The sequence below is a fragment of the Herpailurus yagouaroundi genome, unplaced genomic scaffold (assembly GCF_014898765.1).
Source record: "Herpailurus yagouaroundi ecotype Mexico unplaced genomic scaffold, PumYag 209, whole genome shotgun sequence".
Lineage (NCBI taxonomy): Eukaryota > Metazoa > Chordata > Mammalia > Carnivora > Felidae > Herpailurus > Herpailurus yagouaroundi.
The window spans coordinates 3,518,250-3,532,127 of record NW_024412440.1 but is presented as its reverse complement, the minus strand read 5'-3'; the positions used below and the strand labels follow the sequence as shown (position 1 = coordinate 3,532,127).

The 13,878-nt window shown below is 39.1% G+C and overlaps 1 protein-coding gene across 1 annotated transcript; it reads left to right on the top strand.

The window, feature by feature from the left end:
- On the top strand, positions 1-3,385 carry RGS2 (regulator of G protein signaling 2). The gene is made up of 5 exons (XM_040453606.1): positions 1-162; positions 1,233-1,334; positions 1,435-1,496; positions 2,061-2,227; positions 2,495-3,385. The coding sequence occupies exons 1-5, from the start codon at positions 53-55 to the stop codon at positions 2,687-2,689; spliced, it is 636 nt and encodes a 211-aa protein (XP_040309540.1). The 5' UTR covers positions 1-52; the 3' UTR covers positions 2,690-3,385.
- Positions 3,386-13,878: the final 10,493 nt, after the last annotated feature.

Below are 13,878 nucleotides of genomic sequence, written 5' to 3'. Positions count from 1 at the left end.
CGGCGGCGGGCGCCCGGCCGCACACAGCTGCGGCCCCAGCGGGAGGAGGAGAATGCAAAGTGCCATGTTCCTGGCTGTCCAGCACGACTGCGGATCCATGGACAAGAGCGCAGGCAACAGCCCCAAGAGCGAGGAGAAGAGGGGGAAGATGAAGCGGACCCTGTGAGTACGGCTTTCTTCTCTCTCCCACCACCCGCTGCGGACCTAGCTCTGCGGGTCTGCTGCAAACGCGACACATTCGGGCTCGGTTTTGACATAGGAAACTATGAAACCTTTGCCTCTGCAGGAAAAAATATTTTTTTTTCCATATATATGTATGGGAAAGGTCAATTCGTTAAGTAAGGTTAAATCTGTGTGTTATGTGCCGATTTTGTGACGTGAGCGAAGGACTCTCGGGTAGTTTAGCAACTGAAAAAAATATTCTTGATACGGAGACAGTGGTAGATGCGCCTAAGAAATTGCGAGCTGGCTTTTTGTCCCCTGAATTTGAAATAACATCAGACAATCCTGCAGCTGAAGTGCATCCCCAGCATTGGTACCTTGCGTTGTATGTTTTGATCAGCTTGTGGGATGGAGATATTTCAGCTGGTTCTGAATATTTTCGTTTTAAAATCGTTTTTGTTTTTTAAAATTAAACGGCATATCATTCAGGAACGTCGGTGGAGCATGCATCATCTGCTTAAAATGAGTGCTGTGGTGGGAGTAGGGGGCTTAGTCTCTCTCTCTTTGTCTCTCTCACACACACACACACACACACACACACACACACACACACACACACACCTCACTGCGTCTAGTGTGGTCCAGGGCCTCCTGCTCCAAGGGTAGGAGGGAAATGAGTACCCGCTGGCTCCAGGCAGTTTCATCAAGTGTGAAATGTCTCAGAATTGTAATTAAGGCTGCAGAAAAACTACTGCCTTTTGTGGGCCAGAAATAGCGTCTGCCATTTGAAGTATGCAAACTAAATTCATTTAAATACCCTAGTAATTTTAGGTACTTTTATCCTCAGTTATAAAAGTAGTATTTATGTTCAAATGCATGAATGAAAGTAATTGTGTTCGGTGCATAGGTGCTAGGTTTAAATGTTAAATAAGTGAGACCGACTTGAAGAGGTCTTACTTTGTCTTATTTAGTTGGTCGCTACTGAGTGACTTTATTTGGTAAAAATGCCTTCAGCTGCAGGAGCAATTTCAAATGTTAGGTTTGTTTGTTTGTTTGTTTGTTTGTTTAAGATTAAAAGATTGGAAGACCCGTTTGAGCTACTTCTTGCAAAATTCATCCTCTCCTGGGAAGCCCAAAAATGGCAAGAAAAGCAAACAGCAAACCTTCATCAAGTAAGTTGAAAGTCTTATACTTGCCAGTGTGAATAGCGAGCTGCTGAACTGGACAGGGGAAGTGTGAAGTGCACAAGCTGATGCAAACCTTCTTTTGCAGGCCTTCCCCTGAGGAAGCACAACTGTGGTCGGAAGCATTTGATGAGCTGCTAGCCAGTAAATGTAAGTTAACCTGTTGAATTTGATCTACTTCAAGTATCACAAGAGCCTAGAAAGGTGCTCACATGACAGAAGAGCAGATTGCCCAAGGGGAATTCAACGTTACAATCACTAGTACTATAAGGCCTATCCTTCTCCTTCATTTCTATTTAACCATGGGCAAGTGTGGTTTATTCACTTTACATAAATCAGCCTAGATTGTACTGGCAGTGGCTCTTCCTTAAGGTTGAATCAGCGTTTCCACTGCATGCAATGTTACCAGGAGGTTTAGTTCCCAGAGAATTTATGACTCCCCTATAAATATTTACATTAACAGCAAAGTTATTTATGTTCTTGTAGCAGTGTGCCAACTTAAGCATTTTGCCTACTAGAAATTTAGCTTTTAAAGATCTAAATTCTGAGGATTAGAGGCTGGAATGAAATCTAGAAAATTGCTATCATCCAGAAATAATAAAATATGGGCGGGGCGGGGGGAATGGTAGTTCTGGGAGACAAAATATAAGAGATTAATTGGTCACTCAATTCACATTCTGTGTGCTTTCTTCTCTGCCCCCCCCCCCCCCCCAGATGGTCTTGCTGCATTCAGGGCTTTTTTAAAATCTGAATTTTGTGAAGAAAATATTGAATTCTGGCTGGCCTGTGAAGACTTCAAAAAAACCAAGTCACCCCAAAAGCTGTCCTCAAAAGCAAGAAAAATATATACTGATTTCATAGAAAAAGAAGCTCCAAAAGAGGTAAAGGGGAAAAAAGTTCTTCATTTCAGAGTATTTTTAACATTCTTAGCACCAAAACAAAAGACATAAAATTTAAGGGGTGGGGGGAGTAAAAATGTTTTTCACTTAATTCTTGTTTTCAGTTAGGTGAATTTAATTTCTTCAATGACTTGGCTAGTGAGGCTAATCACACATTATAGCTTTTCCTTTTTGTTTTCAAATATTAAGCCGGCATCAATCTATAACTCTGAATATGGATTAAACCACTTTTTTTTTTTTTAATTTCAGATAAACATAGACTTTCAAACCAAAACTCTGATTGCCCAAAATATACAAGAGGCTACAAGTGGCTGCTTTACAACTGCCCAGAAAAGGGTCTACAGCTTGATGGAGAACAACTCTTATCCTCGTTTCTTGGAGTCGGAATTCTACCAGGACTTGTGTAAAAAGCCACAGATCACCACAGAGTCCCATGCTACATGAGCTGAAAAAGGGAGCCCAAAAGTGGAGGACGTTTCATTTTTTTCCTAAGGGGACAGGCTGTGACCTGCCAAAAAGACTGACCTTGAATTTAGCCTGGGTGTTCAGGAAACATCACTCAGAACTATTGATTCAGAGTTAGATAGTGAATCAGGAAGCTGGTAACTGTCTAGGAGAAGCTTGTATTCTGACGGCTTCCATAGCCATGTCAGAAACACAGGGAGAAAGTGGTCTAAATGTGGTGTGTCTCACACTGGAAAGAGAGGAACGTGAGGCTAAAAGTTCTCATAAAAGGTATGATACGATACTGTTGGTCCAAGAGCATTTAAAATCAATAGATCTGGGATTATGTGGCCTTAGCTAGCTGGCTGTATATCTTTCCCTAAACCAGTCCATGTTACCACATAGTGGTTTTAGTTTTAGTTATTTACGAGTAAGTAATATTAAAATGTTTACTGTGTGCAAGGGTGTTGAAGTTCTTATGACTACAGATCATCAGTACTGTTATCTCATATAACACTAAAACTGAAATGGTCTATGTTTGAATTGTTAAATGGTGTGTGTAATAGAATGAGTGTTGCTGTGTAGAAAACTACATTGTCCATTTTGAGTGCCAAAAATTGTCCTGAAGGCAGCTAAACTTTGACGTGGTCTTTGAATACTTTTAATAAATTAATTTTGATAATTAATGTCATTGAATATTTGGCTCAGATGTAAGAGTTTTGTTTTTTGTTTCTTGTTTTTGTGGTTGGGGGGTTGGCTAAGTTGGAAAAATGGCAGATACAAGGGACACTTCTTTCCAGTAAAGAGAGAAAGAGATCATAGGTGATGTGCCAGTTCATTGAGAATTGACAGTGCTCAGAAATGAGAAGTGAGAGGAGTATGTCTTCCCTGCAATTACCTCTTTTTTTAAACCTAATAAGCAGTATGTGGACCAAGAAAAGTCAGACCACCTCCTTAGAACCACCCTGGGATCAAAATTTCTAATACAATCTTGTAAAAAAAAAATCAAGCTTCTTGCTAACAAAAGGCATGACCTTAAAGCCCTTCATGGGTATCTAGTAAAGGCCAGGTAAGTATCAAAAGTGAAATAATGTAATGGACACAAAACACCAGAATTATTCACATAACTCAGCTTCTCAAGTGAAAAAAAGAATCCAAAGAAGGTGAATATAGGCCTGCCTTTTTTATTTTCCTTGGTTCTGAGTGCCCCCCACAGGGTACTGGCATGAACTTCCAAGATGCATGCCTGCAACTGCTCACTTCCATGATTGATACAAAATCAAGACCTTCCTGATTCACCTGCCTTCATCTGGCCAGTAAAGAATCTGGTTAGGTTACTTTGTCAATGATGAAGGCAAGCACACTTTTGTTTCTTAAACTTAATCAAATGGTTATTTAAAAAAGGAATACACTTCTGTAGGCTTCTCTTCCAACCTCCTTGATCACAGCCTTAATTCTGGAAAGGTGTGAGAGCCCTCATCTTAGATTTGCAAAACCTGAGCTGAAGTAATAATTTCTCATAGCTTCATGATCTTGGGAGTCCTCATCTTCCCTGGTTCCCCAATTTATACCTTCCCACTGCCTGTGAGGTAGTAAGGGGCTTTAGAAATTGTAAAGTACCTATAAAAGCATTCTGATTTGCCAAAAGAAAAATTGACATGTCCCCCCCCCCCCCATAGTTTAAATATGGTTTTCATGGTGTTTGCACTAATTTTCATTTTAGCCAAAGTTTCTGGTACCAGCAGGCATTAGCTCCATGAAAGACTACCTCGTCCACTCCGTCACCAGCAGCCAGGATAACACATAATAGGTGCTCTGTAAATAGTTGTTGAATAAATGAATGTGAGGGGTCATTGAAAGAGACATTTCTTAAGCAAATAAATATGTCATATCTGCACAGCCTTTATTTGGAAAAGTTTTGGCCAACAGAGAAACTCAGCAGTCATGCCATATATTCAACTTGTCACCAAGTCCTATTTATTTTACCTCAAATATAGTTCTAGCCTGCTTTCCGTGGCCACCCTGATCAAAGATGCCAACACCTGATGCCTGCACAACTGTGATGGTCTCAACTCCCCTCATTCTTACCCACAGCCCCACGTGTCCCCTGCTTTTAAACTCGGGGAATTTTTTTCAAAACATAAGCCTGATCTTGTGTCTTCTTGCTTATAAACCCTTGACAGGTCTTCCAAACAATTAGAATTAAAGGTATTATCCCTAATATGGCCAAACCCCTTGCATGGTTTGACCCCTTCTTCCACTCCAACTTTGTCTTTGCCATGTTTCCCCAGCTCTCTCTGCTGGACACACTGGCATACTTCTATTCCCTTGCAGATGCCTGCCTCTGGTCCCACAGGACCTTTGCACGTAATAGTCCCTCCGTGTGGAATGCAATTCTAGTTCTTATTCATCATTCATAGGTCAGTGAAATTGTCGCTTCCCCAGGGGTACCCTCCCTGACCTCCTTACCGAGGTCAGATCCCTTTTTAGGCATTCTCCTAGCACCAGGTTCTCTAATTTAGAGTCTTAATAAAGTTCTCATTAATTTGTATGATTATTTGATAATTCTCTGACTTCTCCCCCAGATTGTGGATAGCACAACTTGAGGGCTGTGTCTTTTTCTGCTCGCTGCTGAATCCCAACACTTGGCACCTTGCCTGGCACGCAGTGGAAGTTGAGTAAATCACTATTGACTAAATGAAGGAGTATTAAAAGGTCTTGTAAGCAAATTTTGGTGAAACAAGAAGTATCTACCAATGCACAAGGAAATAAATACAAGATTTTAAAAGGCCCATTGGCTCAAATGTCTGAAAATACCTGCAGAGTTTTTCCCTTGGCAAAAAGTAAAGACCTCTTACTCAGCATGTTCTCTGTAACTTTTCGTCTCTAATTGAGGGAGAAGCCAGATTACGGCAACAAAAAACAAAAGTTTTGACTTTTTCATGGCTGCTAAAAGCACAGGCTTTTTTCAGGTGGTATTTTCCAATGTTCTCTAGTGTGGAACAAACAGAAATAGATTTAAGATTGGAAGCCACATACCTCCACAAATAAATATCACTTAATGTTCCAGTTTCTCAGAGTTCATACATTTTGGATCTAGAGGCTATTTATTTTGATTATATTTCATATTTTCATATATTTTAACCTCAGGAGCATTTCTTTTTTTTTTTTTTTTAATTTTTTTTTCAACGTTTATTTATTTTTGGGACAGAGAGAGACAGAGCATGAACAGGGGAGGGGCAGAGAGAGAGGGAGACACAGAATCGGAAACAGGCTCCAGGCTCTGAGTCATCAGCCCAGAGCCCGACGCGGGGCTCGAACTCCCGGACCGCGAGATCGTGACCTGGCTGAAGTCGGACGCTTAACGGACTGCGCCACCCAGGCGCCCCTCTCAGGAGCATTTCTAACTACAGCAATTTCATGAGGAAAAAATAGAAGAAATTGTGTATTATCTGTCATGTGAGCACAGAGAGGCAATATATGAGTTTCAGTGAGATGGCTTAAAGCGATCACTCAAAATTTCATAGGAAATGGGGCTTTGGGAGAGGGTTGGTTTGTTTTACCACAATGTTTGATCAGTGCTGGCAATGAGTTTCTTACAGACGGGGATGCATTGTGCATTTGTACTAGAAAAGCCCCGTCTTATATCAGGCACCACCCTATTTCTAACTTTGTTTTCCTGTGTTATCCCAAAAAGCCAGATAAAAAAGGAGGTAGTCTGACTTTATGGAGAACATGGCCACTATTAAACAGTGAGCTTTGACCTATACAGAGATTTCTGTGTGCTGTCTTAGATGCCTTTTGACAACTTTGGGAAACAAGTTTCTATGTTGTTGTCAATGGCAAAGAAATGAGGTTTATCTTGTTTTTGGCATTCTAGCTGAGGAGTAGCTTGGAGCTGCCTGAAGTGACAATAATAGACCAAAAGAGCTTCTACCGTGACCTGAAGAATGAAAAAAAAGAATCACCTTCAGGGTAAGAAGTACATGGTAGCCTAAGGTGATAAGATTAAACAAAGACCTGATTATTAACCATTTGGGGCCCATGATCCAGCATGACCAGACCACACTCTTTGTGGAGGATAAGGCCCAGGAAGGGTATAGAAGAATAGCCCAGGACCAGGTGATAGAGGGTTTTGAATATTAAAGGTTGGGATTTTATCCTGAGGCAATAAATATCCATCTCAATTAAAATGTATGAAAATGACTTGGGTGGCAATTTGGAAGATGAATCAGAGGCAGAGAGATGAGCTGGGAGACAGTACCAATAGCCCAGACGAGAAATGCCACATGCCTAAACCAGGACAAAGCCACCAAATAAATAATTCAATGTGACAATAGCAGATTATACTACCAACTGTATGCAGAACACTACACCATAGAGAGAATAAATATAAAGACATGTAAGACATACAGCCTGTCCTCTGAGAAGCACTCATTAAACATCTCATGAGATAATATACAAAAGTTAAAACATAAGGTGGGCTATGACTGGTGATTCATTACCAAAATGCAAATACCTTTAGCTGGAATCAACCAAGGAACGAAGGAAAGGGGCATTTTTGATGAGGTTTAAAGAACGAGTAGATCTAATAAGGATGAAGGGGCGAATATTCAGGATGGGAGAAACAGTGTAAACAAAGGGGAAAGCAAGATCAGATCTCGCGTTGTACTATGACATTTTTGCAGGCAGATATTTTTTGTGGGGGTGTATATTTGAAAGCTATTTTGTTGATTTGTTTTTTTGGCAACCATTTACGAAGGGTTTCTCTGGGTAAGGAAGATGTGAAGGAGTAAAAGCAATGGTCATCTACTGAGAAAGAAAGGAAGAGAAAGGCTGGAAGCTCAGGCTCAGAACTAAAAGCTGCACTTTATTTTTCTTAAAAACAGGTTTCGGTAAGATCATCAACCAGCCTAGTCATCAGGCTCAATGAAATCTTCCTTCAGGGTGTCCCAGCCGAACTTACACACCGTGATCATCATTCTCTCAACCGGATCTGAGTAGACTTCAGGTTTTGGGTCCTGCTTCGAATTTACTCACTAGACTACCATGTGAACTTTGATGTCTTCATGATACTCTCACAACCAGATCTCTCTGGCATCTCCCAAAATCAAGGTAAACTCCGATACCTGAGCCTAAATCTTCTCCACTATTTGTTTTTTCTGCCCATCCTGTTTTATTTCTCACCACTGACCAGAAGCAATCTGTGCTGAATTTTCTTATTGTTCCTGAGATATATTATTTTTCTCCCATTATTAGATCAAATTGTTGCCCTTGCTTAGAACTGCTCTCCTTCAGTTAAACTTGACTCCTTTCTCAAGACGCAGATCAAGTTTCACCTGCATGCAAGGTTGCCAAGGGTGTGTCCATCTTATCTGCCTACTAAATGGTTGATAACTGGACCATTTTGGTTTATTCTACTTGATTTTCAGAGTAACTACTAAGGTTCCAAACATGGAAGATAGTCCACATTGATCATTGATTGATTAACTGATTAGCCCAAGAATTAATTGATTGATTCACAAACTCTTCCATAAAAGTGCATGCAGTGATCTAAATGATTTCATTTAAATTTGCTAAACTCACTTGCAAAAAAAGAGAAAATATGTTCAAGAGTATGGAAAGCTTTTTAGTCTGGCTCTACATTTTTGCCTTGCAAATTTAAAGGAAAAAAAAAAAAACTAAACTATGTGGATCTTGGATAAGATCCTAACATCAGATTTTCTGGAGTCTCAAGTTAATCTGATATTTATATGGTTTAAAAAGTACACTGACCTATATGGAAGCTTCCCTTAGGAATGAGGCTTGTGTGTTTATTTGGCTGCTGTATATCTTAGACATGTACAGACGTCATATCAAAATCAAAATAAATGAAAAAGAGAGAAGGGCCAAATAGGAAAGTGAGAAGAAACTATTTGCTGCCGTCTGCTTTGGGATGAGAAGGAACTTGGTTTTCTTGGTTGTTTTCTATTTTAATGCATTTGCAGCATCCAGTCTCATAGGCCATTCTGCTTCCATCCCAAATCATTCTCTCAGTCTTTAGCTTTGGAATGCAACCACAAGTTTTCTACGATGAGTGCATTTTGAAACTGCAATATTGTAAAAGCTAAGAAAAGTATGCAGTTTATATGACCTGTGGTGAAGTCTGAGAAAAACCAGACATAAAGCTTTGGTTTAACAAACAGGTGGTGCTCAGTAGACCTTTGCCCTTCTTGCAGGGAAGCTTATGACGTTAAGACTCCATTTGGCACAAACCAGTGCATTCTCATACAGAGTGATTTTACAGACGTGGCCATTGAGCATAGTAACCTCAGTGTCAGGACTTAAGCTCCACTCCTCCCTTATTTCTTCTACTTCTGTTTTCAGATTCCAGAACCTCACAAACCCTAAGCACTCTACAGAGTGGTACAAGTAACATGATTAACATTTTAGGACAGCTAATTACAATAATTTTAAAAATAATTTTGGTCATGACTGCCTAAGTGGCTCAGTTGGTTAAGCGTCTGACTTCAGCTCAGGTCATGGTCTTGCAGTTCAAGAGTTCAAGCCCCGCGTTGGGCTCTGTGCTGACAGCTCAGAGCCTGGAGCCTGTTTCAGATTCTGTGTCTCCCTCTCTCTCTGCCCCTCCCTTACTCACGTTCTCTCAAAAATAAATAAACATTAAAAAAATTTTTTTAATAATTTTGGTCATCATACAACTTTTTTTAAAGTCAATGATTCATCTACTGTTTAAAATGTTAATATTAATGAAGTATCTCTAAACTTTGAGTCATTTTTTTATCCAGAGAATGTAGAAAGAACCCAGAAACAACATTGAATATAAAATCAGAAAAGGAGTACTGTCCAGTAAAAAAATAATATAATATGCCACATATATAATTTTTAATTTTATAGCCACATTAAAGTATATAAAAAGAAACAGAAGTTAACTTTAATGATATATTTTATATAACCCAGTATACTCAGAATAGTGTCATCATTGCAATATATATATTGCAATAATCCATACAATAGATTATTAAAGAAATATGTTACATATATATATAATGGAAACTTTTAGCTTCACTGTCTCCCATCTATAAAACAGAGGACTAATAAACTCCCTTAAGGTTTTTTTAAATACAATTTATTGTCAAGTTAGCTAACATACAGTGTATACAGTGTGCTCTTGGCTTCAGGAGTAGATTCCCATGATCCATCACTTACATAAAATACCCAGTGCTCATCCCAACAAGTGCCTTCCTCAGTGCCCATCACCCATTGTCCCTGCTCCCCCATGCCCCCACTCCCTTCCACCCTCAGTTTATTCTCTGTATCTAAAAGTCTCTTATGGTTTGCCTCCCTCTCTGTTTGTAACTATATTTTTTTTCTTTCCCTTCCCCATGGTCTTCTGTGAAGTTTTTCAACTTCCTCATATGAGTGAAAACATATGATATCTGTCTTTCTCTAACCGACTTATTTCACTTAGCATAATACCTTCCAGTTCCATCCACATTGTTGTAAATGGCAAGATTTCAATCTTTCTCATTGCCAAATAGTATACCTCATCTTTTTTATCCATTCATCCATCGATGGACATTTGGGCTCTTTCCAGAATTTGGTTATTGTTGATAGCACTGCTGTAAACATTGGGGTACATGTGCCCCTATGAATCAGCACTCCTGTATCATTTGGATAAATTCCTAGTAGTGCTATTGCTGGTTTCAAGGATAATTCGATTTTTAATTTTTTGAGGAAACTCCATACTGTTTCCCAGAGCGACTGCATAAGTTGCATTCCCACCAACAATGCAAGAGGGTTCCCATTTCTCCACATCCTCGCCAACATCCGTTGTTTCCTGAGTTGTTAATTTTAGCCACTCTGACCAGTGTGAGGTGATATCTCAATGTAGTTTTCATTTGTATTTCCCTCACGATGAGCGATGTTAAACATCTTTACGTGTGTTTGTTAGCCATTTGGATGTCTTCTTTGGAAAAATGTCTATTCATGTCTTCTGCCCATTTCTTCACTGTATTTTTGGATGTTGAGCTTGGTAAGTTCTTTATAGATTTTGGATACTAACTCTTTAAATATATCATTTGCAAATATCTTCTCCCATTCCCTTAGTTGCCTTTTAGTTTTGTTGCTTGTTTCCATTTCTAGGAAGAAGCTTTTTATCTTGATGAGGTCCCAATAATTTATTTTTGCTTTTATTTCCCTTGCCTTTGGAGACCTGTCAAGTAAGCAGTTGCTGCAGCCGAGGTCAAAGAGGTTGTTGACTGTTTTCTCTTCTAGGATTTTGATGGTTTCCTGTTTCACCTTTAGGTCTCCCATGCCTTAGCCTCAGCAATCAGACAACAAAATGAAATAAAAGGCATCCAAATTGGCAAAGAAGAAGTCAAACTTCACTTTTTGCAAATGACATGACACTCTATATGGAAAACCCAAAAGACTCCACCAAAAAACTGTAAGAACTGATACATGAATTCAGCAAATTCGCAGGATATAAAATCAATGTACAGAAATTGGTTACATTTCTACACACCAATAATGAAGCAACAGAAAGAGATATCAAGGAATTGATCCCATTTACAATCCCACCAAGAACCATAAAACACTTAGGAATAAATTGAACCAAAGAGGTAAAGGCTCTGTACACTGAAAACTAAAGAAAGCTTATGAAAGAAATTGAAGAAGACACAAAGAAATGGAAAAGCATTCCATGCTCATGGATTGGAAGAACAAATATTGTTAAAATGTCAATACTACCCAAAGCAATCTACACACTCAATGCAATCCCAAGTAAAATAGCACGAGCATTCCTCTCAGAACTAGAACAAACAATCCTAAAATTTGTATGGAACCACAAAAGACCACAAAAAGCCAAAGTAGTGCTGAAAAAGAAAACCAAAGCTGGAGTTATTACAGTCCCAGACATTAGCCTGTACACAAAGCTGTAACCATCAAGAGAGTATGATATTGAAACAAAAACAGACACATAGACCAATGGAATAGAATAGAGAACCCAGAATTGGACCCACAAATGTATGGCCAACTAATCTTTGGCAAAGCAGATAATCTTTTCCATTATCCAATGGAAAAAAGACAGTCTCTTTAGCAAATGGTGCTGGGAGAACTGGACAGCGACATGAAGAATAAAGTTGGAGCATTTCTTACACCACACACAGGTTTTTTTATTTTAATTTTTTTCAAATTAAGTGGATTGGTACATGTAAAGTGCTTATGACAGTGTTAGCAAATGATGTTTAATAATATTATTTAACAGTTACCTATTAAAACTACTTTGTATCATTTTCTAGACATGATGGAGATCAGCAAATATTGTTGACTGGAAGGCTACTATCGCAGTTAATATGAAACTCCTGACTTGAATGAACCAGTTTCTCAAAAGAAAGAACTCCTTTACTCATTAGAATTATTCAAATTAGAATGTTGCTTTCATGTATTCAACAGTATTCATCCAGGTACCCAACTGAGCAATGGACAAGATACATGGTTTCTGTCATGAGTGGAGCTTCTGCTTGGGTGGATTGCTCCTGTATGCTGTCCTTGCTTACATCTACCACTTGGATGGTTTTTGTCTGCAAGTATTAGAAAACCCCATTCAAGCTGGCTTGAAAAATACAGAAATTCAAAGATAGGGTAGATACCAGTCCTCATGCAAGCAGAACTCCTGCTGTTACTCAGCATTCCCTTCCACTCAGTCCTCTGTACTTCAGTTTCATCAAGAGCCTGGCCTCCATCGTGGTCACAAAAGGGTTGCCACTAGCACAAGGAGCAATGGACACCAAAAGATTGCTCCTCCACCTCTAGGGAGAAAAGTTGATTGCTTAAGTCTAATTAGGTCAACCTGTAGCAGTCCAGAGAAGAAATCCAGCGCCCATTGGCGGACAGCTGGATTTTTGAATGAGCATTGGTAGAGGGTATAGAAACACCAGGATCCAATACCACACTTTAGTCTAGGAGTGGGCTCATGCCTAGGGAAGGGATGGGTAAGCTGAAAAATTTAGGGTTTTGTTAGAAAGGAGGAGGTGAAACTGTGTGGTCAATCAGCAGTGTCTATTACACAACGCTGAGAGGAACTTGTAATGGTATAGTGTTCTAAAGTCACTGAAGAGACAGTCTGTGACCCAGTACACGCTTGGGAATTTCACAAAATGGGTCACTGTAAAATTAAACCCAGAACGCAAATGATTTTATCCTGACTGCATGCATTGTTGTCTTTATCAGTTCAAATAGGCTGGAAAGTATTAAATGAAAAATAACACAAGGAACAGCTTTAGAAATTTGATTTGCAACTCCACTTCCTACAATTTTGTGTGTGGAAATGTCACTTCTATGACCCACAGTTTTCTCACTCAGCTCATCTCTTAACCTCAAGTCCTAGAGAGGGTCAAAGGAAATTCATAAGCTTTAAATGCAAAATAGAAATCATGTTATTATCATTAACAGGAAAATTTTAAACTTTCAAGTGCTAAACAGCAAGTTTTGGGGAAGGCAGCTCTCAATCTTGTATATTTGATTTGACAAGTCTTTAGTTACTGTTGATATGATTTAATAAAGGCCTATGTTGACATATGATTTTTCATACCTACTATGTAGACAATTACATACATTTCTTTTGAATCTGTATAAACTGTTCAAAAAAATAAACACTTTTTCACTCAAAATGCATTCTGCAAAGATTAAAAGTAAAACATGTAAATATTCTAGGTGGGATTGAACAAAAATCTTTTTTTTTTTTTAAAGATTTTGTTTTTATGTAACCTCTATACCCAACATAGGACTTGAACTTATAACCCCAAGATCAAGAGTCACACACTGTACCGACAGGGCCAGCTAGGTGCCCCTGAACAAAAATATTCTAAGGGTAAGAGTTGAATATTTTATCACATAAAGGTTCATTTTAGAAGTAGCACAACTTAACCTAGTTCAGCCTGTTTGTCTTTCAGTGATTATCTGCCCTTTTCCCCTCCTCTACCATCATTATCTCCTTTGTGTCAGGCCAATATTGCTTCAGTCTATTGCCTGTTCTCTTGGAATTAGAATTTCCTCTTTCCAATTCACCCTACATATGGAAGCAGATTATCCCTCATAAACATCAGCTTATTTAACTATGTATTGTGCTCCATTCAAAAAGTTTCATTGCAGGGCGTCTGGGTGGCTTTGTCGGTTGAGTGTTCCACCCT